Source organism: Electrona antarctica, assembly GCF_951216825.1.
Source record: "Electrona antarctica genome assembly, chromosome: 3".
Classification (NCBI taxonomy): Eukaryota; Metazoa; Chordata; class Actinopteri; order Myctophiformes; family Myctophidae; genus Electrona; species Electrona antarctica.
The window spans coordinates 8,682,101-8,707,100 of record NC_136808.1 but is presented as its reverse complement, the minus strand read 5'-3'; the positions used below and the strand labels follow the sequence as shown (position 1 = coordinate 8,707,100).

The 25,000-nt window shown below is 43.9% G+C and overlaps 1 protein-coding gene across 2 annotated transcripts in view; it reads right to left on the bottom strand.

Annotated features, from left to right (window-relative positions):
* aldh1a3 (aldehyde dehydrogenase 1 family, member A3) overlaps positions 1-17,642 on the bottom strand; it is a 27,732-nt gene extending 10,090 nt beyond the window's left edge. For both annotated transcript variants that reach the window (XR_013789686.1, XM_079497774.1), the window contains exons 1-6: positions 17,397-17,642; positions 15,328-15,432; positions 13,668-13,808; positions 12,537-12,666; positions 5,560-5,621; positions 1-103 (exon numbers count right to left, since the gene is read on the bottom strand). The exon at positions 1-103 is cut by the window's left edge and continues 26 nt beyond it. Coding sequence is in view for 1 of the 2 variants with exons in the window: in XM_079497774.1 (XP_079353900.1) it covers positions 1-103; positions 5,560-5,621; positions 12,537-12,666; positions 13,668-13,808; positions 15,328-15,432; positions 17,397-17,516 (661 nt within the window). In the remaining variant the exon portion in view is untranslated. The remainder of the gene's footprint in view (positions 104-5,559; positions 5,622-12,536; positions 12,667-13,667; positions 13,809-15,327; positions 15,433-17,396) is intronic.
* Between the last annotated feature and the right edge of the window lie 7,358 nt (positions 17,643-25,000).

Genomic DNA, 25,000 nt, shown 5'->3' with positions numbered 1-25,000 from the left:
AGGCCGTGAGAGGAGTCTGCTCCGCTGGCTTGATGACCACAGTGTTTCCACAGCTCAGAGCGGGTGCTAGCTTCCACATGAACATCAGGAGAGGGAAGTTCCACTGGTAGAGAAGAGAAGATGAAAGATGCATGGCATCGTACACACAACGTTAGGGCTTAGGGGAATTAAGTTCCACTGTTTTAGGAAAATTCATATATGCATGGCAGTTACATTGTAGAAGGAACGATGTTGTATCCACAACAGGCCATGTTGTGGCGACCCATGAAAAAGTGCCTAGAAAGTGAATTTGGTCATTGGCACTACTCATTCAGTGCATTTTTGCATAGACAATAAATACCCTTCTGGACTTTGGTTAAAAGTTCTACTCTTAATATCCTGCAGTATTTTGTCACAAGCCAGAAATGTATATGTAAGTGTATAACCTTTGCTTGTAAAATGTGTTAGATTGATTTTGGCAACGCAAAATCTTTCTCAAATGTCATAAATATACCTTGACAAAGAAAGAGAAGAGGCCGCACATCTCGTGGTCACGATGCTAGAAACTTTATTGAACCGACGTTTCGGAAAACAGGATGCCTTCTTTGGGGTATATACCCGGAAGAAGGCATCCTGCTTGCCGAATGTCGGTTCAATAGCAGGATGCCTTCGAAAGGCGGACACGTCGGTTCAATAGCAGGATGCCTTCGAAAGGCGGACACGTCGGTTCAATAGCAGGATGCCTTCGAAAGGTGGACATGTCGGTTCAATAGCAGGATGCCTTCGAAAGGCGGACACGTCGGTTCAATAGCAGGATGCCTTCGAAAGGCGGACACGTCGGTTCAATAGCAGGATGCCTTCGAAAGGCGGACACGTCGGTTCAATAGCAGGATGCCTTCGAAAGGCGGACACGTCGGTTCAATAGCACGATGCCTTCGAAAGGCGGACACGTCGGTTCAATAGCAGGATGCCTTCGCAAGGCGGACACGTCGGTTCAATAGCAGCATGCCTTCGCAAGGCGGACACGTCGGTTCAATAGCAGGATGCCTTCGAAAGGCGGACATGTCGGTTCAATAGCAGGGTGCCTTCGAAAGGCGGACACGTCGGTTCAATAGCAGGATGCCTTCGCAAGGCGGACACGTCGGTTCAATAGCAGCATGCCTTCGCAAGGCGGACACGTCGGTTCAATAGCAGGATGCCTTCGAAAGGCGGACACGTCGGTTCAATAGCAGGATGCCTTCGCAAGGCGGACACGTCGGTTCAATAGCAGGATGCCTTCGCAAGGCGGACACGTCGGTTCAATAGCAGGATGCCTTCGAAAGGCGGACACGTCGGTTCAATAGCAGGATGCCTTCGAAAGGCGGACACGTCGGTTCAATAGCAGGATGCCTTCGAAAGGCGGACACGTCGGTTCAATAGCAGGATGCCTTCGCAAGGCGGGCACGTCGGTTCAATCGCAGGATGCCTTCGAAAGGCGGACACGTCGGTTCAATAGCAGGATGCCTTCGAAAGGCGGACACGTCGGTTCAATAGCAGGATGCCTTCGAAAGGCGGGCACGTCGGTTCAATCGCAGGATGCCTTCGAAAGGCGGACACGTCGGTTCAATAGCAGGATGCCTTTGCAAGGCGGACACGTTGGTTCAATAGCAGGATGCCTTCGGCAAGCAGGATGCCTTCGCAAGGCGGACACGTCGGTTCAATAGCAGCATGCCTTCGGCAAGCAGCATGCCTTCGCAAGGTGGACACGTCGGTTCAATAGCAGGATGCCTTCGCAAGGTGGACACGTCGGTTCAATAGCAGGATGCCTTCGCAAGGCGGACACGTCGGTTCAATAGCAGGATGCCTTCGCAAGGCGGACACGTCGGTTCAATCGCAGGATAAAGTTTCTAGCATCGTGACTACGAGCTGTGCGGCCTCTTTTCTTACTTTGTCAAAGTTTTGCCTCCTGTGGTCAGCACCTCCCCACTACTGGTGTGCGCTCCTACTTTTTTGTTTGTTCTATAAATACATATACCTAACAATCTGAAACAAGTATTGGTGCCTTAGTTTATTCATGTGAATTTAGTAGCATTTTGTTAAAGAAATGCTTCAACTTAAGTGATTGGCACCCAGCACAATGAAACATACACATAGTAAGTTTAGCCAAAAGCTTATGTTTCACGCATCAAGAATGTCACAACCTATACTGTGTAATGAAAGGTAGAAAAGAAAAGCAGTGCACCTTGGCCCAAAATGGCTGAAAATCTATCAAAATGTTACCACGCCCCCTAAATTGGAATAATGCAAAAAAAATGGACAAGAAAAATAAAATCACTAAATGTCATTATTATTACAACATATGGTAGAATAGCAGATCTACAAGCTTGCAACAAGTTTATACAGGGACCCATAATAAATGTGTCTGCGACCCACATATGGGTTCCGACCCACTGTTTGAGAAACAGTGGGTTAACCAGTAAGACGCCTGAGGGCGAGAAGCGACCTCGCCCTAAAGGGCCGCGTGCACGCATCCGCCTGGGTGACGGCAGACTGCTGGGCGAGCGGTGGCGCTTTGGCATGGGGGTGTCAGATCAACATTTGGAATGAATTCTGTACTGGCCATATATGGAGCGTGTCTCGAGTGTACAGGGTTTGATGAGGTCAGATCAACATATGGAATGTCAGAACAGGTCAGCCCCATATATGGAGATCTAAGGTTGGCAGCGGAGGGAGTGTCTTGAGTGTACAGGGTTTGATGAGGTAGGAGGGCCAGGTCTTAATTTTCGGGCCTGTTGAGAACTCTAGTTAATGATCACAGTAAACTCCTCTGTTACTGTAACTCTGAAAGGGTTAATGATCACAGTAAACTATTCAGGACGTGAAGGACCCCCTTTTGGTGTTTTAACCCATTCAGGACGTGAGGGGCCCCCTTTTGGTGTTTTAACCCATTCAGGACGTGAGGGGCCCCCTTTTGGTGTTTTAACCCATTCAGGACGTGAGGGGCCCCCTTTTGGTGTTTTAACCTATTCAGGACGTGAGGGGCCCCCTTTTGGTGTTTTAACCCATTCAGGACGTGAGGGACCCCCTTTTGGTGTTTTAACCCATTCAGGACGTGAGGGACCCCCTTTTGGTGTTTTAACCCATTCAGGACGTGAGGGGCCCCCTTTTGGTGTTTTAACCCATTCAGGACGTGAGGGGCCCCCTTTTGGTGTTTTAACCCATTCAGGACGTGAGGGGCCCCCTTTTGGTGTTTTAACCCATTCAGGACGTGAGGGGCCCCCTTTTGGTGTTTTAACCTATTCAGGACGTGAGGGGCCCCCTTTTGGTGTTTTAACCCATTCAGGACGTGAGGGACCCCCTTTTGGTGTTTTAACCCATTCAGGACGTGAGGGACCCCCTTTTGGTGTTTTAACCCATTCAGGACGTGAGGGGCCCCCTTTTGGTGTTTTAACCCATTCAGGACGTGAGGGGCCCCCTTTTGGTGTTTTAACCCTTTCAGGACGTGAGGGACCCCCTTTTGGTGTTTTAACCCATTCAAGACGTGAGGGGCCCCCTTTTGGTGTTTTAACCCATTCAGGACGCGAGGGACCCCCTTTTGGTGTTTTAACCCATTCAGGACGTGAGGGACCCCCTTTTGGTGTTTTAACCCATTCAGGACGCGAGGGACCCCCTTTTGGTGTTTTAAAAGTTAAATTCACACCGTTTAGCAACAAGAGAGCATTATTCTCACTCCCCTTATTTCACACAGTGGTTCGTTTTTAACGTAAGACGCTGAACAGACTCACTCAATCATCGCAACAACAAACGAGCCATGATTCAACACCCTTAACAACACCCTTAAAAAAAAAAGAAAAAGAGTTTGTTGGTTTTCCAAGTTGGAAACAAACAAACGCATTATTCCGGCACTCAAACACAAATTAGACAGCTTTATAATGTGAACTACAGTGAATGTTTGCCGTTCAGGCATTGTTCACTTTTAGAGCACTTTGGATACAGTCATCAGCATTATGGGAGTAGTTTGGAATCTCCAGAGAGAGAGAGAGAGAGAGAGAGAGAGAGAGAGAGAGAGAGAGAGAGAGAGAGAGAGAGAGAGAGAGAGAGAGAGAGAGAGAGAGAGAGACAATGACTCACGCTGTGTCTCTGCGCCAGCAGTACTTTTAGTAATTACACAACGTTCCTTCAAGTATAAATTTCACTTTTATGATATAATCTCCCCGTGTCAGACAACGGGGCCGTTTTGTTCCTTTGTTGACGAAGCAACGTTAGAAGATATACGGCCCGACGCCAACAATAGATACAGTCTGGATGGCCGTGTTCTGTCAAGATGTTAGGAATTATAATACTCTGGTGTCTGGGTCGTCGGTGACACAGTGCAACGCGATACGACACACCCTAAATCTGATGGAGTTATTATCAGAGGGTGGGAGAGAAAAACATATATTCCAATGTGTGAAAGTATATCCAAAACTCACAAAGCATTCTGGCGATGTGTTCTTGGTGTAAGAGTACACTTTGAGGGATTAGGAGAGAGAGAGAGAGAGAGAGAGAGAGAGAGAGAGAGCGAGAGAGAGAGAGAGAGAGAGTAGAGTACGGTCTTGTAAGATTTAAGCTTAGGTTTCTGGTACATTCACCCAAGGAAGACGGGTTTTAATTTCGCTTCCACGTCGAGCCTGGGCTTTGGAATCAAGTTCAGCATGCCTTGCTAACACAGCTCATGACAAAAGGCTTCTCTTGAAAGTTGAAACTAAAACAGTGAACAGTGACTCCAATACATTAAGCCCCGAATTCATGCATACGCTTCCCAGAAAACCTATGATGTTAACTTGAGAAAACGATTGAGCCCATTTTCTTTTTTAAGAATTAACAAATTACTGACATTTTACTGACATACAAGATCCAATTACACAACGAAAAGCCAGTTATAGTGACAAGAATGCAATGCATGCATAACAGATATTAAATGTATTAAACATTACATGCATTGCCAGTTATGCCAGAGTCACGTGTTATGTAAATACAATACAATCCAAATCATTGTACAGTCTTGCCAGGATTGTATTTTAGATGGTTATAATGTAGTAAATTAAACATTTACTGATGCACAATTGTTTGTTGAAGAGGAGGGTGAGTTTGAGAGGAGTAGACGTTGTTCTAAATGTTACTGTCACCTATTTCTGTCTGTACAGAGCGTGACAAGTGACATTATGCAATGGTCTGTGACTTTATGGCATCACAAATGGAACCACAGAAGCAATGAGTCTATTCTAGACAACATGAAAAGAGTAGCTATTCCCTGCAGGCTAAATAAACACACACAAACGCACGTGCACACACAGACACAGACACCCATACACGTCCTGAAGCATTTGCATTTAATCGTCTGCCCTCTGTGAGTGCAGTGTTTTTCACACAATGACAAAGTCTTAGAAAACATGATATTACTCCTAGATTAAAAACAGATTTCTTTAGTTGTTTTACTTACTGGAATGATTGCCACACGCACACGCACACGCACACACACACGCACACACACACACACACACACACACACACACACACACACACACACACACACACACACACACACACACACACACTTACTGGAATGATGGCTCCACACACACCAACAGGCTCGTGTTTAGTGAAACACAGAACACTTTCATCTGTAGAGAAATGACAAGCAGAAACAAAAGAATTTGATTCATAACTATTCTGATTGTGTTTGTTTGTCGTATTCATTAGCGTGTACATGCATAGTATAACTAAAAGTATGTTCATTTAAAAAAAATGTCAAATCCAACATGTTCTGCATGCGTGCGTGCGTGCGTGCGTGCGTGCGTGCGTGCGTGCGTGCGTGCGTGCGCGCGTCTCTGATTCTGGACGCTGTTAGTGCAGGACCATTAATTAGGCCCAGTGTTTATGTAGAAAATAGAAATGTGCCCCTTAACCTTTTTGGAATGAAGGGGCAATTAAACACCTCCCTGCCTGCACCCCCACCCCCCCCCCCATCCACCCCCTGTCCTCCCCCTCTCCCTTTCATAATTAGGACAGTTGAGTTGGTTTAACCATGCGTCTATTACAATCTACAATGAAGGCATTTAGCAGACACTCTTAATCCAGAGCAATTTACAGTAAGCAAGAACAACACATGGTTTCCCAAATAGTGGATAGTATGACTGTGATCCCAATATTACACTATATATATATATATATATATATATATATATATACACACACACACACACACACACACACACACACACACACACACACACACACACACACACACACACACACACACACACACACACACACACACACACAATTATAATATTATACATTTGATCACTTGAAATGGGACATTTTTTTCGAGGTTTGAGTTGTGTATAGTTGCCTTGCCATGATGTAACTCCAAATATGGATAAGAGATTAAAAAAAGAATTGCTCCATTGATTAGATATTTATAATGAAAGATATGCTCCTCATTGACTTACATTGTACGCTGAAACAGCTCTCAAAGTCACTCTTTTACTACGTGAACAAACACAAAGTTGATTGATTCAGACAAATATAGTGCATCGCCAAACCCAGAAAATGTTAACTTCCTGTTGATTTTACTATTTGAAGACATGGATCCGAATCCACGGGTTCCAGTCCGGGTTTTCTTCCTAATAAAAACACTAAAATCAACAGGAAGTTAACATTTTTATTAAAATTTTAATTCCCATTGACAATGAATGGAGAATTTACATCATGTGTCTGAGCAAATCGATCATGTTAAGAGTGCCCCTCGCTTCACAAATCACACGGGTGTGATTTCTTGTTTCTTGTCCACCTTTGGGAGTTACATCATGGCAAGGTAACTGTAACGCAACCCAAACAAACTTCTACCAAAGTGGTCTTGCACTCTCAGTAAAACATGCGTGTACTTCATCTGTCACCGCTCCTTACTAGACGCATCGAGTCCTGCATCGGCACACGTGAGAACTGCTTGACCTGTTTTGACCTGACTACAGATTCTACAAATGTCTTCTAAATCGTGACAGTTTTCTGAAAACCCCTATGTTTCTATGTCAGTGGTTCTCAAACTAATTCATGTCAAGGACCCCCAAAAACTATATGTAATTGGCCGCCGACCCCCAATCTGAAAATATGTTGTTCTAGGGACTCCCCCCCCAGAAGCAAAGATATGAGTTAAAAACATTTACTGTGAAAGAATATATACTACACATTTTCACGACTTTTCAAAAGATAGCAGATCTACAAGCTCGTAGCGCTGCAGTGCCGCGCTGTGAGCATGTAGATCTGCTATTTTTCAATAGCTAAAATAGCCTATAGCATAATGCTTAAAACGTTGAAACGTCGAAAGTCATGGTTCCCGCCCTGAGCGGGTTAAATATGACCTCTTGCGCTGGAGAGCCGTGACCTTCTCCAGTTTCCCCGTGGAGGCAGCATGGCAGACAGGGCGACTCCCTCGTCACAATGCTCATCATCTTTTTATATCTTCCTCTGACAGTGGGCGAGGCCCGCGCGCTAACACAGCTTATTTTCACCTTCCTCCGACAGTGGGGGAGGCCCGCGCGCTAACACAGCTTATTTTCAGGTTCCTCTTAGTGGGCGAGGCCCCGTGAGCTAACACAGCTTATATTCACCTTCCTCCGACAGTGGGCGAGGCCCGCGCGGTAACACCGCTTATTTTCATGTTCCTCTGACAGTGGGCGAGGCCCGCACGCTAACACAGTTTATTTTCATGTTCCTCTTACAGTGGGCGAGGCCCGCGCGCTAACACCGCTTATTTTCATGTTCCTCTTACAGTGGGCGAGGCCCGCGCGCTAACACCGCTTATTTTCATGTTCCTCTGACAGTGGGCGAGGCCCGCACGCTAACACAGTTTATTTTCATGTTCCTCTTACAGTGGGCGAGGCCCGCGCGCTAACACCGCTTATTTTCATGTTCCTCTTACAGTGGGCGAGGCCCGCGCGCTAACACCGCTTATTTTCATGTTCCTCTGACAGTGGGCGAGGCCCGCGCGCTAACACATCTTATTTTCACGTTCCTCTTACAGTGGGCGAGGCCCACGCGCTAACACATCTTATTTTCACCTTCCTCTACAGTGGGCGAGGCCCACGCGCTAACACAGCTTATTTTCACCTTCCTCTACAGTGGGTGAGGCCCACGCGCTAACACAGCTTATTTTCACCTTCCTCTACAGTGGGTGAGGCCCACGCGCTAACAGCTTATTTTCACCATCCTCTACAGTGTGCGAGACCCACGCGCTAACACAGCTTATTTTCACCTTCCTCTACAGTGGGCGAAGCCCACGCGCTAACACAGCTTATCAAAGGTTACCATTTACATAGCGGGGGAGGAGGAGTGGACATGGAACACACACGAAACATGGTGTTATAAGGCCGTGGAAGTCGCTCTCGTTACGCACGCACGCACGCACGCACGGAGGGTCAGGTACAGTATATAGCCTCTGGCCAGTGTTGATTTTGACAGTTTTAGTTATATGGCTCTATGGGCTCCATTTTCGTCACCGCTAAACACCTTATCCCTAAACTTATTTGCCTTTTTTTTTACTATTTTGAAAAATGTTTTTGAATAGTTCAGCTAGCCTCTACATTGACACGTTGTGAGCTTGTCGACTGGCCATTTTAACTATTCAAAAAAGTTTTGCAAAATAGTAAAAAAAAAGGCAAAGAAGTTTAGGGATAAGGGGTTTAGCGGTGACAAAAATGGAGCCCTATATTTTTCTGCTGAACCCCTTATCCCTAAACTTATTTGGCTCTTTTTTTTTTACTATTTTGAAAAACCTTTTTGAATAGTTAAAATAGCTGATCTACAAGCTCGCAACGTGACGATGTAGATCAGCTAGTTGAACTATTCAAAAAAGGTTTTCAAAATAGTAAGAAAAGAAAAAAAAGGCAAAGGCAAAGAAGTTTAGTAATAAGGGGTTTAGCATGGACGAAAATAGCTAGTCTTTGGAATTGAATTTCCTTCAGTTTTATTCAACTAAATATAGGATTTTGGTTGACTAAATCTACAGTTTATTTTGTCGACGGAAATTTATTTTGGAAGGCCTTGATGGCGTCGTAATGCCTGATTTCACTGAGTGCTGAATATACCTGATCTCGGGTATTTTCAACAGAAAATGAATGATCTTTTAGTTCTACTGGATCTCTTCTCCACTAGTGCATTTCAGTCTAGTTCTAGTCTAGCTTCTATTTGTTGACAAAACTGTCATTTTATTTAGTCTTAGTCATCATAGCTTAGTTTTTTTCGTTTTCGTTTTTATTTAGTTTTGGTCAGAAGAAAAAAAAAGGTACTGGACGAAAATCTTTCATCATAGTTTTAGTCGACAAAATTAAAACAGCCTCTGACACACACACACACACACACACACACACACACACACACACACACACACACACACACACACACACACACACACACACACACACACACACACACACACACACACACACCCTCAGATTGAGTTATAAGCCGCCTAACGGCCGAGTATCCTGTATCCTCCTCGACGCGACTCTTCAATCACCTCACGCGATGTGAACACAAGAAAAGAAAAAGGAAAGGAAAAAAAGAATGTCACTATAGCGGTAGCAGACGTATAAAAGCTTTAGGGGATTAAGCGTCTGCCTTGTGGCTCTCCTCCCTGTCCTGACAGATAGTGGCACGGGCCTGGGAGCCGCTCAACGGGCACTGATGCGGAGTGTCTGATGGTGGCCGATAATCCCCACAGACGCTCCCACCTCACTGATTACCATCTCAGCCTCTTCCTCTTCCTTTGTCCTTCGGCTCGCCTTTCGTCTCTCGTTGCCGCTCTATTGGAATCTAATCGAGAGGAAAAGAAGGGGATGCGTGTTTTGTCTGTCTGTCCCTCGTCCTGCTAGTGGCGACGCGGGACGGGACGGGACCGAAGTACGGGGGTGGGGGGGGGGGGGGGGGGGGGGGGGGGGGGTGGGGGGAGTGGGACGTTGCGTTGTGTTAACCCATTGAGACCTGCTGACGCGTCTGTGTCACCTTACCACTTAATTTAGGCCTGCCGTCGAAATAAACAAAACGTTCGCTCTGAAAGAATATATATTCAAAGATTTGTGCCGCATTTTTACGATTTTTCGAAAATAGCAGACCTACAAGCTCGTAGCGCGCCACCGAGTGGCGCGCTACGAGCTTGTAGATCTGCTATTTTTCAATAGCTAAAGAATAACATAATGCTTAGTTAAAACACCAAAAGGGGTTCCCGTCCAGAATGGGTCAAACTATTATTTTAAACTTCATCTGTTGAAAAATAGCGGATCTAACAAGCTCGTCGCTGAGTGCCACGCGACAAGCTTGTAGATCTGCTATTTTTTGGAGGGAAAAAAAGCGCAAACCTTTGAATATATATTCTTTCAGAGCGGACATTTTTAACTCATATTTGTGCGGCCAAATACTGTACATAAGATTCGATAAGGGGCGTCCTTGACATGAAAAGGTTTGAGAACGACTGACATATAGGAACGAAAAGTTTTTTCAGAAAACTGTGAGGTTTTGGAAGACATTCTGTAGAATGTGGACTCGGGTCTTAATGCGTTAAGAGGCTGGAAGAGATGCCACCCACTGACGGCTCTAATTAACCTGCTTCCTTGCAGCGGCGCTATTGAATGAGCGGGCTAATAAAAGTGACAGGGGGGGCAGGGGGAGACAGGGAGGACAGGGGGGGACGGGGGGAGACAGGGAGGACAGGGAGGATGGGGGGAGACGTCCATGAGGAATGGTCGTGCATGTCACACGGTACTAGGGAGGAGAACACAGGCCTTTCTTTGTGAACACGCCATAAAGCGTGAGCAACAGTGACTCCGGTGCAGTGTTGATTTCGTTGACTAATACTATGACGAAAAATGTTCATCGACTGTCTTTTTTCACTGACGAAAACTACACGGAAACTAAATGAAAACTAAGCTATGATGACTAAAACTAAGACTAAATATATCGACAATTTCGTCAAGAAATAAAAACTAGACTAGACTAACTAGACTAGTGGAGAAGAGATTCAGTATCAGTCATTTTACACTTGGTTGCATGCTGAAAATAGCCGATCTACAAGCTCACAAGCTTGTATATTGGCTATTTTCAGCAAGTTTAAAATCAGCCATTACGACGGCATCAAGGCCCGCCAAAATACATTCTATAGCCGACTAAATCAACTGTAGATTTAGTCGACTAAAACTAGACCAAACACCAAAACATTCCAGGTGACTGAAATTAAATATGATTATCAGTAGTTTAATAGTAACACTCACCCACAGGGAGACTCTTATCAGTAGTTGAATAGTAACACCCACTCACCCACAGGGAGACTCTTATCAGTAGTTGAATAGTAACACCCACTCACCCACAAGGAGACTCTTATCAGTAGTTTAATAGTAACACTCACCCACAGGGAGACTCTTAGCAGTAGTTTAATAGTAACATCCACTCACCCACATGGAGACTCTAATCAGTAGTTTAATAGTAACATCCACTCACCCACAGGGAGACTCTTATCAGTAGTTTAATAGTAACATTCACTCACCCACAGGGAGACTCTTATCAGTAGTTTAATAGTAACACTCACCCACAGGGAGACTCTTATCAGTAGTTTAATAGTAACATCCACTCACCCACAGGGAGACTCTTATCAGTAGTTTAATAGTAACACTCACCCACAGGGAGACTCTTATCAGTAGTTTAATAGTAACATCCACTCACCCACAGGGAGACTCATATCAGTAGTTTAATAGTAACGTCCACTCACCCACAGGGAGACTCTTATCAGTAGTTTAATAGTAACATCCACTCACCCACAGGGAGACTCATATCAGTAGTTTAATAGTAACGTCCACTCACCCACAGGGAGACTCTTATCAGTAGTTTAATAGTAACATCCACTCACCCACAGGGAGACTCATATCAGTAGTTTAATAGTAACGTCCACTCACCCACAGGGAGACTCTTATCAGTAGTTTAATAGTAACATCCACTCACCCACAGGGAGACTCTTATCAGTAGTTTAATAGTAACATCCACTCACCCACATGGAGACTCTAATCAGTAGTTTAATAGTAACGTCCACTCACCCACAGGGAGACTCTTATCAGTAGTTTAATAGTAACATCCACTCACCCACATGGAGACTCTAATCAGTAGTTTAATAGTAACACCCACTCACCCACAGGGAGACTCTTATCAGTAGTTTAATAGTAACATCCACTCACCCACAGGGAGACTCGTATCAGTAGTTTAATAGTGACATCCACTCACCCACAGGGAGACTCTTATCAGTAGTTTAATAGTAACATTCACTCACCCACAGGGAGACTCTTATCAGTAGTTTAATAGTAACATCCACTCACCCACAGGGAGACTCTTATCAGTAGTTTAATAGTAACACTCACCCACAGGGAGACTCTTATCAGTAGTTTAATAGTAACATCCACTCACCCACAGGGAGACTCTTATCAGTAGTTTAATAGTAACATCCACTCACCCACAGGGAGACTCTTATCAGTAGTTTAATAGTGACATCCACTCACCCACAGGGAGACTCTTGCCATGGATCTTGTCGGCCCAGCCAGCGTAGTAGCGCAGCGTCTTGATGCTGCCGTCCAGGTCGATGAAGAACGACTGTAAGAAGGGTTTTCCTGTGTCCATGGTCTCCAGAGTCTATATAGAGATAGAACATATATGTCACCAATCAAAAACGTCACTTCATTAGAACTAGACCTCTGCCCCGTCGGCCACCGGCCTACTTTGGAGCGATGCAAGTTGGAAACCTACTGTAGTATGCAATACCTGCTGTCATGGCACCCGTTTTAACCATCTGTCTGTGTCCCTTTTGTGCCCATACATGAAGATCTCGATCTGTGTCTGTCTGTCTGCCTGCCTGTGCAAACTGACTGTGAAAAGTGGACTGACTGAGTAATCAATTCAGAATCATGAAAACCCCCTAGTTTGACATGTCACATGCTACTTAAAGAAAAGGGAAAGTTTTACATTTTTTCACATCCATAGCCTTGGCCGCCATATGACGTCACGTAATCTTCAAACGCCATGCATTGGCCCCAAACTTGAAGATTTTACATTTTTGAAATGACTGTTTTTACACTTATAATACACTTAAAATATTACTATTTTCAGCATGCAACCAAGTGTAAAACGACTTATACTGGATCTCTTATCCACTAGTCCCTTCGTAACATTTTAGTCTATTTGTTGACGAAATTGTCGATGTATATTCAGTCTCAGTTTTAGTCATTCGTTTTCATTTTCGTCAGTGAAAAAAAGGTAGTCGACAAACAAGTTTTTTTGTCATATAGCCTATTAGTCGACGAAATCAACATTGTTGTACAGTTTATGACCGATGTAATGAACAGCTCTTGACAACGTACTTTAACTACAGAGGTTGTATTTATTTGGCTTTGGCTCACACCGATATATATTCTGTCTGTTGTTATCGTCACATGTATGTCTCTTCACTTAATTGCGGCGTGTGCGCCTCTCAATACAGTCCCCAGTCTTGCGCACGCGCACACGCACACGCACACGCACACGCACGCACACACACACACACACACACACACACACACACACACACACACACACACACACACACACACACACGTTCTGTCAGTACATTCAAATTTCACAGCCGTCATACTACATACCGCCAGCATAGTGCGGTCCCTCTCCACCAGGTCGGCCAGTCTGGTCAGCATTCTGCCGCGGCTGGACGCGTCCATCCTGCGCCAGGGAGAGCCTCGCTGAGCGGCCGCCCGCGCTGCCGACACCGCCTTGTCGATGTCTGCCTGGGGGGGTAGTACATTTACTAATTTTGAGGTATTGGTACTTCACTTGAGTATTTCCGATTTCCAGTACTTTTCACTTCTACTTCACTACATCTCCGATCCAAATATTGTACTTTTACTTCACTATATTCATTCAGTTGCTACTAGTTTTTGATTATTATTACAAAACATATATTAACCACTTTGACTTCAGCCCTATATATACACATTTCGGCCATTTGAAAATAGCCGATCTACAATTAAGCTCACAATGCGTCACTTCTATGCTATTTTCAAAACATTTTGAAACATTTGAAAACATCAAACTGAATATTCTATAAAATGACTATTTTACTTTTTGTACTTTAAGTACATATTGATGCCAACACTTTTGTACTTTTATTCAAGTACATTTTGAATGACGGATTTCACTTGTAACAGGAGTGTATTTATACATTACAGTATTGATACTTTTACTTAAATTGTGAGTACTTTTTCCATCACTGATAACTAATTTAAGGTGAGACATATAGGTGAATAGGGGAAAAAAAGTTAACTAATAGCTATCACAATGAAACTTCTCCAGTCGATTACTTATATTAAAACTAAGATCTTTTGTATTACAAGTTTTCTGAAATGATATGTTTAAATATGCAAATTAGGCATTATATGCGCTAATTTGCATACATTTCGGGACGATAAATCTGAAGATCGGATAAAGCCAGGTTCAAAATGATTGTTTCATTTTGTTGACATATTAGAGACAAAGAAAATTACAGAAGGGATTTTAGATATCTCTAATTATCACTCCACAAATCAGAAAATAGTGTCAACAGGCATAAAAAACCCAATTTTCGGCATGTTCTTAGGTATAAAATGTGATGTAAATCAGGCTGTGAATGATATATCAACAAACCCATCTGTAAATATCTGCAGAATATAGTTATGAATAAGACTGGAAAGTTTGGTGTATGTGAGTGCAACTGAAGTGGAGATTCTTTGTCCCAGGTATGAGGAAAACTCATTTTGAGTAAACGGCCTTTAAAGAATTGTATTGTAAAATTCCAAAACGTTTTATTTGAAGCCACTATTTTGAGACAAAATATCTCATCTGGTGGATTTTCACCCAGCAAAACGAGCTGTCATTGGCTAAAATAAACTACTAAAATAAACATCTAAATCTGTGTTTTGAATGTTTATTTTGCTTTAGTTTGGAAGAAAACATGTTTAGGAAGCAAAATAGCAAAAAAAAAAAAAAAAAAAAAAAGGAAAAATCATAATTTCACCTACCATGTCTCACCTTAAATGGCAATCGGTAATTTTCTACGGGCAACACATCTAAACATTGCAGCCGTACATAATATCATTGTTTAGGGAAACTTTTCATGCTGTTTCACAAAATCACAGAATTCGGGTCTGACAAAGAAAAAGTGAAATCTGATTTCAGTCGTGGAGATTTTATTTATAGCTTTATTCCATGAATTCTAACCAGGTAAATAAACCAACCTCTGTATGCCCGTATTATCATTTGTAACCTTACTTTGTCCGCCTCCTGAACATCACAGATCTTGGCGCCGGTCGCTGGATTAAACGTCGGAAAGGTCTTTCCTTTGATGGAGGTGTGCCACTCGTTGTTGATGAATATCTGCAGGAGAGCCAGGGAGTCATGTATGTGTTTTATACTGACAATAAAAAAAAAAAATAATAATAATAATAATAATTATATATATATATATATATATATATATATATATATATATATATATATATATATATATATATACTGACAATATTATGATGATAAACTTTATTCCAGACACGAAAACAATCATGTACAGCATGAGAAGTGGGTACATTAGTAGTCACAAATATTTCACTTGCACTATAGGGTCCATGTTAGGAGTTTCAGGAAGATTCTAAAAGCATCATTATATGCCTCCTTTTTTAATATTATTTTACACTAGGGTGGGGGGGGATCAAGGCAGGACAGAAAAAAGTTTGAGAGCTTTTACCACAAAAAGATACAAGTAAAAGTGTTCAGATCATTCAAAAGCTTGTTTGACAAAACAGCGCAGCCGTTGGGTTTCTCTTAGCTTATTTACAGGCTGTGAATGAGTATTCAATTGTGAGTAAACATGTAGGCAAATTATATTGTTCTAATAGATTACTGGTAAGATCATTTATAATAGTTGTAATTGTAGGTAGTCGATTAATTGAGTATGAGGGACCCCAATGGAAACAAGCCATAGTGCTTTCTTGGGTTATAATTCCTCTTATTAGCAGACCTAGTATTGAACTGTACTTTACTGTGATTTGTTTCCCTGCAAACTGTTAATAAAGTATTCAATCAATCAATCAATCAATCAATCATGACTGTTTTCCCAAGTGAAGACATACCTAAGAATTACCTTTGACAGTCTTTTAAAGTATTTAAGCTACAGAAACAGTTGCACTGTAATTATAAAACAAATGCTTAGCAATTTATTTCCACAATTATAATAATTGAATCCATATTCTAATAGTTTACCTTGGTGTTATGAATAAGGTCCAGAGGAAACCTCATAACTCCATTTTTAAGGTTTTTGATTTTATTCCATAAATCAGTGCTATTGAAGTTGAACAGCCTTTACGTCTGTGTGTTGTTTCGAAAATATTGAAAAAACGCATTTGATAAAACCTCTTAACTGCATTGGACCCTCAAACTGTCTGCTAAAGCAGCTAATTCCACCACCTCTCCCCCTCTCATGCAAGTGATTGACAATATCTAAAGTCACAGCACCAACTTTGATGAGACAGTATTGCATTGTTTAAAAGAATATAAGGTAATTCTTAATTTCCTTAAAAAAATTATATTTTTTGGAGTTAGACAGCAGAGATATAATTGAATAAGGTTTACCTTGGTGTTATGAATATAATAATTGAATAAGGTTTACCTTGGTGTTATGAATATAATAATTGAATAAGGTTTACCTTGGTGTTATGAATATAATAATTGAATAAGGTTTACCTTGGTGTTATGAATATAATAATTGAATAAGGTTTATCTTGGTGTTATGAATATAATAATTGAATAAGGTTTACCTTGGTGTTATGAATATAATAATTGAATAAGGTTTACCTTGGTGTTATGAATATAATAATTGAATAAGGTTTACCTTGGTGTTATGAATATAATAATTGAATAAGGTTTACCTTGGTGTTATGAATATAATAATTGAATAAGGTTTACCTTGGTGTTATGAATATAATAATTGAATAAGGTTTACCTTGGTGTTATGAATATAATAATTGAATAAATGGTAAATGGTGCATTTATATAGCGCCTTTATCCAAGGCGCTTTACATAGATTGTGCATTACATTCACCCATTCACACACACATTCATACACCGATGGTGGCGGAAGCCATGCAAGGTACCAACCAGCACATCGGGAGCAATTTGGGGTTCAGTGTCTTGCCCAAGGACACTTCGACATGTAGACAGGAGGAGCCGGGATTCGAACCGCCGACCCATGGATCATTGGACGACCTGCTCTACCTCCTGAGCCACAGTCGCCCGTAATAAGGTTTACCTTGGTGTTATGAATATAATAATTGAATAAGGTTTACCTTGGTGTTGAGGATCTCCTGGACTCTGACAGGCTGGGGTAACACCGGCGGACCGCGGCTCACGCCCGTCCCTGCTGCTCCGCTCAGCCCGTTCTCCGTAGCTCCGTTTATTTGGGCCATTAGAAATTACAGTCCAGCAGCGTGTGTGTGCGTGTGGGTGAGTGTGTGTGCATGCAGGCATGCATGTGTGCGTGTGTATGTGTGTGTGCGTATGTGCGCGTGCGTGCGTGCCTGTGCGTGCGTGCGTGTGTGTGAGCGTGTGTTAGCGATCGGTCTACTGAACAATGTTAGCTCAGCCAGTGGGTTTTATAAGAATGTGGAGGAGTGGGTTCCTCCTCCCTCAGATCAGTTGAGGATAGCAGCCCAGCTCAACTCCGCCCCATCATCACACAGCACACTACGCCTGGAGGATTACATATATGCAAATATGTCGTAAATCACTTAAAGCCATAAAAGGTTACACACAATGTCCAATTGTCGATACTGTCAGTTGTGTGTGTGTGTGTGTGTGTGTGTGCGCGTGCGTGCGTGCGTGCGTGCGCGCGTGTGTGTTTTACCATATCCTAAATGTAGCCACTATTGTCAGCTTTCCTTTCCTGTGCCTTTTTCTGCATCCATCCAACTTCAACCGCTTATCCGTAGTCGGGTCGCGGGGGCAACAGCTCCACCAGAGAGCTCCAGACTTCCCTCTCATGCAGAGCAACATTAGTGACTTCATTCTGGGGGATCCTGAGCCTTCTGGCTCAGCTCTCTTTCCGTCACAAAAGTGCGGTACAGCGACTGCAATACCGCCCCCTGCCGCTCTGATTCTCCGGCTGATCTCCTTCTCCGCCCTCCCCTCACTCGTGAACAAGTCCCCGAGACTCCTTCACCTGGGGCAATGTCTCTCATTCCCTACCCGGACTGCACAATCCACCGGTTTCCTGCTGAGAACCATGGCCCAAGATTTGGAGACGTTGATCCTCATCCCAGCCGCCGTACACTCGGCTGCGGACCGGTCCAGTGAGAGCTCAAGGTTTGGACCAATGGTGCCACCAGGACCACATCATCTGCAAAAAGCAGTGCAACCCTTAGCCGCCACGACTTCGCCTCGAGATCCTGTCCATGAAAATCAATAGAGTATTCATTCATTCAATCAATCAATCAATCAATCAATCAATCAATCAATCAATCAATCAATCAATCAAAACAGTCAATGCAACCACATACATGACAGGTTCTGTTCTGTAGGCCTACTAGACAACCAGTACACCCTGAGGGCGAGGAGCGACCTCTGGCTAAAGGGCGAGGTCACGTGCACGCATCCGCCTGGGTGACAGCAGACTGCTGGGCGAGCGCTGGCGCTTTGGCATGGGGGGGTCAGATCAACATATGGAATGAATTCTGTACTGGCCATATATGGAGCGTGTCTTGAGTGTACAGGGTTTGATGAGGTCAGATCAACATATGGAAGGTCAGAACAGGTCAGCTCCGCTCCATGGAGATCTAAAGGTGGCAGCGGGGGCAGTGTTTTGAGTGTACAAGGTTTGATGAGGGCCCAGGTAGGGCCGGGCCTTAGTTTTCGGGCCTGTTGAGAACTCTAGTTGTCGCCGGCTGCCACGCCCGGCTGCACTAATAACTTTGGGGCAGGCCCGTCTAGAGTTTAAATGGTGATCTTCATATATGGAGACGGCCATATATGGAGCGTGTCACAAGGCGTGACGGACTGACGGCCATATATGGTGGCGTGACGTGTCACGAGGCGTGAAGGACTGACGGCCATATATGGAGACGTCCATATATGGAGCGTGTCACGAGGCGTGAGGGACTGACTGCCATATATGGTGGCGTGACGGGCTGAACGACGGACGGACTGACAGGTTTTTACAGGTTTTCATAGTAATCTGCGACCTATACGGTCGCAATTAACATCGCAACAGGGTGTGTGTGTTTATGTTTAGCCTATATGTGTCTGTGTGTCTGTATGCTTATGCTGGGGGCGAGTGTGTGTGTGTGTGTGTGTGTGTGTGTGTGTGTGTGTGTGTGTGTGTGTGTGTGTGTGTGTGTGTGTGTGTGTGTGTGTGTGTGTGTGTTGAAGTCAAAAGTAGGCTATAGGCTAAAACATTTCACACCTGAGTTATTGGCTGTGTCTTTGGGCCCGGACGGTCGGAACACCGAAAGTAATGAGAGAGAATTCGGCCACAATATTTACATCCTAACATGGAAGCTTTGATCTGCACGCGGAGGGCAGATGGGGAGCGACGTGCGGGCCGCTCGTCAACCGTGGAAAGGTGTGATGAGTTGTGATTCCTCGCGAACTTTGCGTTTTTTTTTTCTTTTTTCTTTTTTGCACCTGGGCCTGCTGAGGCCATGCAGGCACGTGCACACATAGACATCGAAGGGGGCTTCAGCCCCCTGCCCTTTTACCCGTCTGTAAAAACAACTGCCCTCTCCAGACCACCACAAACGCAGCATTAACTACATGGTGAAAGAAAAGCAAAATGCCCTCCCTCTCCTTTCCAAGCCATATACCGGAAGGCAGCATTCAGAAGAATTGCTTTTTCTCCCCCAAAGTCCCCTGAACTTTGAACGCAGCATTTTGCGTTGAACTAATTTGTTTCGAAATCCATGCCGTTGCACCGGCCTTCTCCAGTAGATAAAGAGTGCAGGGTTGCGCTCCGAAAATAGCAGATCTACAAGCTCTCAACGCGTCGCAGTGCGACGCGTTGAGAGCTTGTAGATCTGCTATTTTCCTCCAAAAGTGCCCTCTTACGGGATTTCAGCCCCTGCCTCTCTAACACTCTCTGCACCTGGGCCTGCTGAGGCTGAATGAAGCTGAACACATGCAAACAAGCTCTTTTGTCCTGCAGGAACAAAGCTCCCTCCGTCCGTCCAGACTCCATGCTATACTCAACACACACAGTCCGCCTATTGTTTCCCCTTCGCTGCGTCTTGTCACTCTTCATGTCAAAGTTTAATTAGGACAACGAGGGCTCGTTTCGCACTTCAGCAACTTTAACACTTCCTAATGAGACAGAGAGAGAGAGAGAGAGAGAGAGAGAGAGAGAGAGAGAGAGAGAGAGAAAGAGAGAGAGAGTTGACACAGAGAGCGAGAGAAATGCAAGAGATCGAGAGAGGTGTGTGTGTGTGTGTGTGTGTGTGTGTGTGTGTGTGTGTGTGTGTGTGTGTGTGTGTGTGTGTGCATGCGTGTGCGTGCGTGTGCGGGCGGGCGCGCGAGACACAGAGAGAGAGAGAGAAAGGGGGGGAGAGAGAGAGAGATGCAAAACACAGGCACACAGACAGACCCATGCAAATACATTGGAAGTGCTTTGGAAGAATAGGTGGTGTGTGTGCAGATTTCCCAAAACAAATCGGGGGAGATTATCAAAAAGCAAAGTGTGGAAATCAAAGCTGTGTTGTTCGTTCCACTTATAGAGGGTATGCGCGTGACATCATCATCAAACCCGGAAGTTATGCGGGAACGCCTACTGAGTGGAAAAACACTACTTTCTGGCCTTGACAGCCCCATACATCCAAACAGAAAAGTCCTATCTGATTGACAGCCCCATACATCCAAACAGAAAAGTCCTATCTGATTGACAGCCCCATACATCCAAACAGAAAAGTCCTATCTGATTGACAGCCCCATACATCCAAACAGAAAAGTCCTATCTGATTGACAGCCCCATATATCCAAACAGAAAAGTCCTATCTTATTGCATTAGACGATGTTAAGTGACGTTAAACTCACTTTGCCACTAGATTTGCACTTTATGCATGCGCATACCCTCTATAGCTCAGCCCAACCTGCTGTTAATTGTTCCATTCCACTGACCTGTATAGCCTACAGTCAGGGTATAATACTGTAGCAAGCCAAGCAATGCTTAACAGTAATTCTCTCCACCAGGCCGAAGGCATGGGGAGAGAGTATGTTTTGCACTCCGTCCATCTGTCCGTCCGTCTGTGTGTCCGTCTGTGAACAGCTAATCTCCGGCACCGTTACATTTCCAGAACGGCCTGTTATAGTGCCACCAGGAGGCCGACTTTTCAAAAACACATTTTTTTTATATTACTCCTCCAGATTCTGTCCCGCAAATCGTTACACACGATCTCTATAGTCATGTGTTCAAGATGGATCTGTCCGATATTTCATATTCCATCCTAATTGGCTAACATTGGCTTTCAAAGTTTGCAGGATTGGCCCTTTTGAAACAAAAAGCCTCAAATCATGAACGCAGTGTGCAATTTGCGTGAAATCTTTCACAGACTTTCCTAAGGCTGAGGAATATATCCCACCCTTTTCACATTGGCCTGTTATAGTGCCACCAACAGGTGGATTTTTGCAATTGCATCCAATTGCCATCAATGGTGTAAGAACAAATGGCACCCTTTTCACATTGGCCTATAGCGCCATCAGGAGGCCACAACCTGACCTGGCCTGGTGGAGACTTGTGCCCCGAGGAGCACTTTTTCTAGTTTGTGTTAATTTAGTCCACAAAAAATGTTCGTCGACTACCTTCTTTCACTGACGAAAACTAAATAAAGACTATGATGAGTAAAACTGAGACCAAATATAGGCTACAGACAAATTCGTCAACAAATTAAAAACTAGACTAAAATGTCAGGGAGGGACTAAGTGTAGAAGAGATCCAATAGAATAAAGTTTGATTGATTGATTGATTGATGACAAAATAGATTTAGTGGACTAAACTGATATTTAAACTCAAAACCAACACTGTTTGTTAGATATTTTATGGTTCCCTTTAATTTTCATGAAATATAAATAGGGTTGTCCCGATCGGATCGGGTGATCGGAGTTATTATGAGTTATACCTTGGAGTTATTATGAATTATAATGGATCATTTAAGATTGCTATCGAAAAATTGCACAAGCAGGCCTCACATGCCATGTACTCCCTCCTTTAAATGTAGATCATTTGATTTACCAGTAAATGTATCTCTTTTTTTGTCAAATTGGTGAAAATGTGAAATATGGGGGTTCAATTTTTTTTTTTTAAATTACATCTTAAATTCCTCAAGTATATCCTATAAAAGTTAAAACAACTACCTGTAGTAATATGGTGTATGGTGAGATGGGGAGGTACCCAATCTGTATCTCTGTTAAAAAGAGATATAGAGTCGAATAATGTACGACTGTCTGCTTAACGTGTCTAACACAGGTGTTCATGTGTTACCTTGGGTTGCACAGGCGAAGAAAATATGTGCTTGGAAAGGGAACGGACGTTCGTATCCTGCCACAACGTTATGCTGCATTCACACAGGCAGATGCAACAGATGCATAGCTAGTAGGCCTACACCTGGTCACAGACAGTGTCGTCGTTAAGCAGCAGTAAGGTCCCACTGGCAGCAGCTGTCCGTTTATCACTAGCACAACCACAAACGTCCAACACATATACAATGAATTACTCACCTAATGCTGCACCTAATGCAGGTTCCAGGTTTAATTCCAGCGTGTGTAACCTGCATTGCTTAAGTGACAGATAGTTTTCATATTATGGTCGCTAACGTGGTTTACAGCTGAGCTCACAATAACTTTCCCTTTCCGTTGACATTGTAGCTTGTCATCGTAGCAATTGTTTACAACTGAAACAGACTTCCTGTCCTCTGACTTCCTCATCAAAATAAGAGCTACTTGTAATGATTAGTCAACACTAGTTTTATTTCTAAGTCTACTTACAGGATGTTAACATCTCATTTGAGTTCCTTTTGAATGCCTGTCAGGAGTGTCAGCATTCTCTAAATCCCTGTCTCTCAGCTGTTGGTGCACAAATATGCTCGCATGCCACGCGCCAAACGTTTTGACGACGCATGCACACTGGCGCACCGCTTGTGTGCCAGTATACTGTATACTGTATATAATAATAAGTATACAGTATACTTATTATTGTATACTTTTTATGAATTTGTGATCCATACCATGTGATCATGGTCGTGAGTTAAATAAAATTATGATGATGATGGAAATCGGGGCCGATCACGTCATTTTCAAATGATCGGAATCGGATCGGGAGCCAAAAAACGTGATCGGGACATCCCTAGTATCAACATTATATCCATATCATTATATTAGACTGGATATTGTACTATTGTGATATGGCATAAACATGTTCTAGCAAATATAAATATCGGATCGGGAAAAATCGGTAGCGGCAGATGTTCAAAATCAAATGATCGGAATCGGATCGGGAGCAAAAGATTCAATTCGATTTTCTTTTAGTAATTTCATAAAGAAATCAAAGAAAAATCTAAGAAATTCCATAAATTAGAAAACATATATAGCCGTCATCACAAATGTGATGAGGTCATCACATTTGGACACAATCTTAGTGGGCTAATGCAGGTCAAGTCCCCTAGGTCTTAGTGGGCTAATGCAGGTCAAGTCCCCCTATGGGTCTTAGTGGGCTAATGCAGGTCAAGTCCCCTATAGGTCTTAGTGGGCTAATGCAGGTCAAGTCCCCTAGGTCTTAGTGGGCTAATGCAGGTCAAGTCCCCTAGGTCTTAGTGGGCTAATGCAGGTCAAGTCCCCTAGGTCTTAGTGGGCTAATGCAGGTCAAGTCCCCTAGGTCTTAGTGGGCTAATGCAGGTCAAGTCCCCTAGGTCTTAGTGGGCTAATGCAGGTCAAGTCCCCTAGGTCTTAGTGGGCTAATGCAGGTCAAGTCCCCTAGGTCTTAGTGGGCTAATGCAGGTCAAGTCCCCTAGGTCTTAGTGGGCTAATGCAGGTCAAGTCCCCTAGGTCTTAGTGGGCTAATGCAGGTCAAGTCCCCTAGGTCTTAGTGGGCTAATGCAGGTCAAGTCCACCTATGGGTCTTAGTGGGCTAATGCAGGTCAAGTCCCCTAGGTCTTAGTGGGCTAATGCAGGTCAAGTCCCCTAGGTCTTAGTGGGCTAATGCAGGTCAAGTCCCCTAGGTCTTAGTGGGCTAATGCAGGTCAAGTCCCCTAGGTCTTAGTGGGCTAATGCAGGTCAAGTCCCCTAGGTCTTAGTGGGTAATGCAGGTCAAGTCCCCCTATAGGTCTTAGTGGGCTAATGCAGGTCAAGTCCCCTAGGTCTTAGTGGGCTAATGAAGGTCAAGTCCCCTAGGTCTTAGTGGGCTAATGCAGGTCAAGTCCCCTAGGTCTTAGTGGGCTAATGCAGGTCAAGTCCCCTAGGTCTTAGTGGGCTAATGCAGGTCAAGTCCCCTAGGTCTTAGTGGGCTAATGCAGGTCAAGTCCCCTAGGTCTTAGTGGGCTAATGCAGGTCAAGTCCCCCTATAGGTCTTAGTGGGCTAATGCAGGTCAAGTCCCCCTATAGGTCTTAGTGGGCTAATGCAGGTCAAGTCCCCTAGGTCTTAGTGGGCTAATGAAGGTCAAGTCCCCTAGGTCTTAGTGGGCTAATGCAGGTCAAGTCCCCTAGGTCTTAGTGGGCTAATGCAGGTCAAGTCCCCTAGGTCTTAGTGGGCTAATGCAGGTCAAGTCCCCTAGGTCTTAGTGGGCTAATGCAGGTCAAGTCCCCCTATAGGTCTTAGTGGGTAATGCAGGTCAAGTCCCCCTATAGGTCTTAGTGGGCTAATGCAGGTCAAGTCCCCTAGGTCTTAGTGGGCTAATGAAGGTCAAGTCCCCTAGGTCTT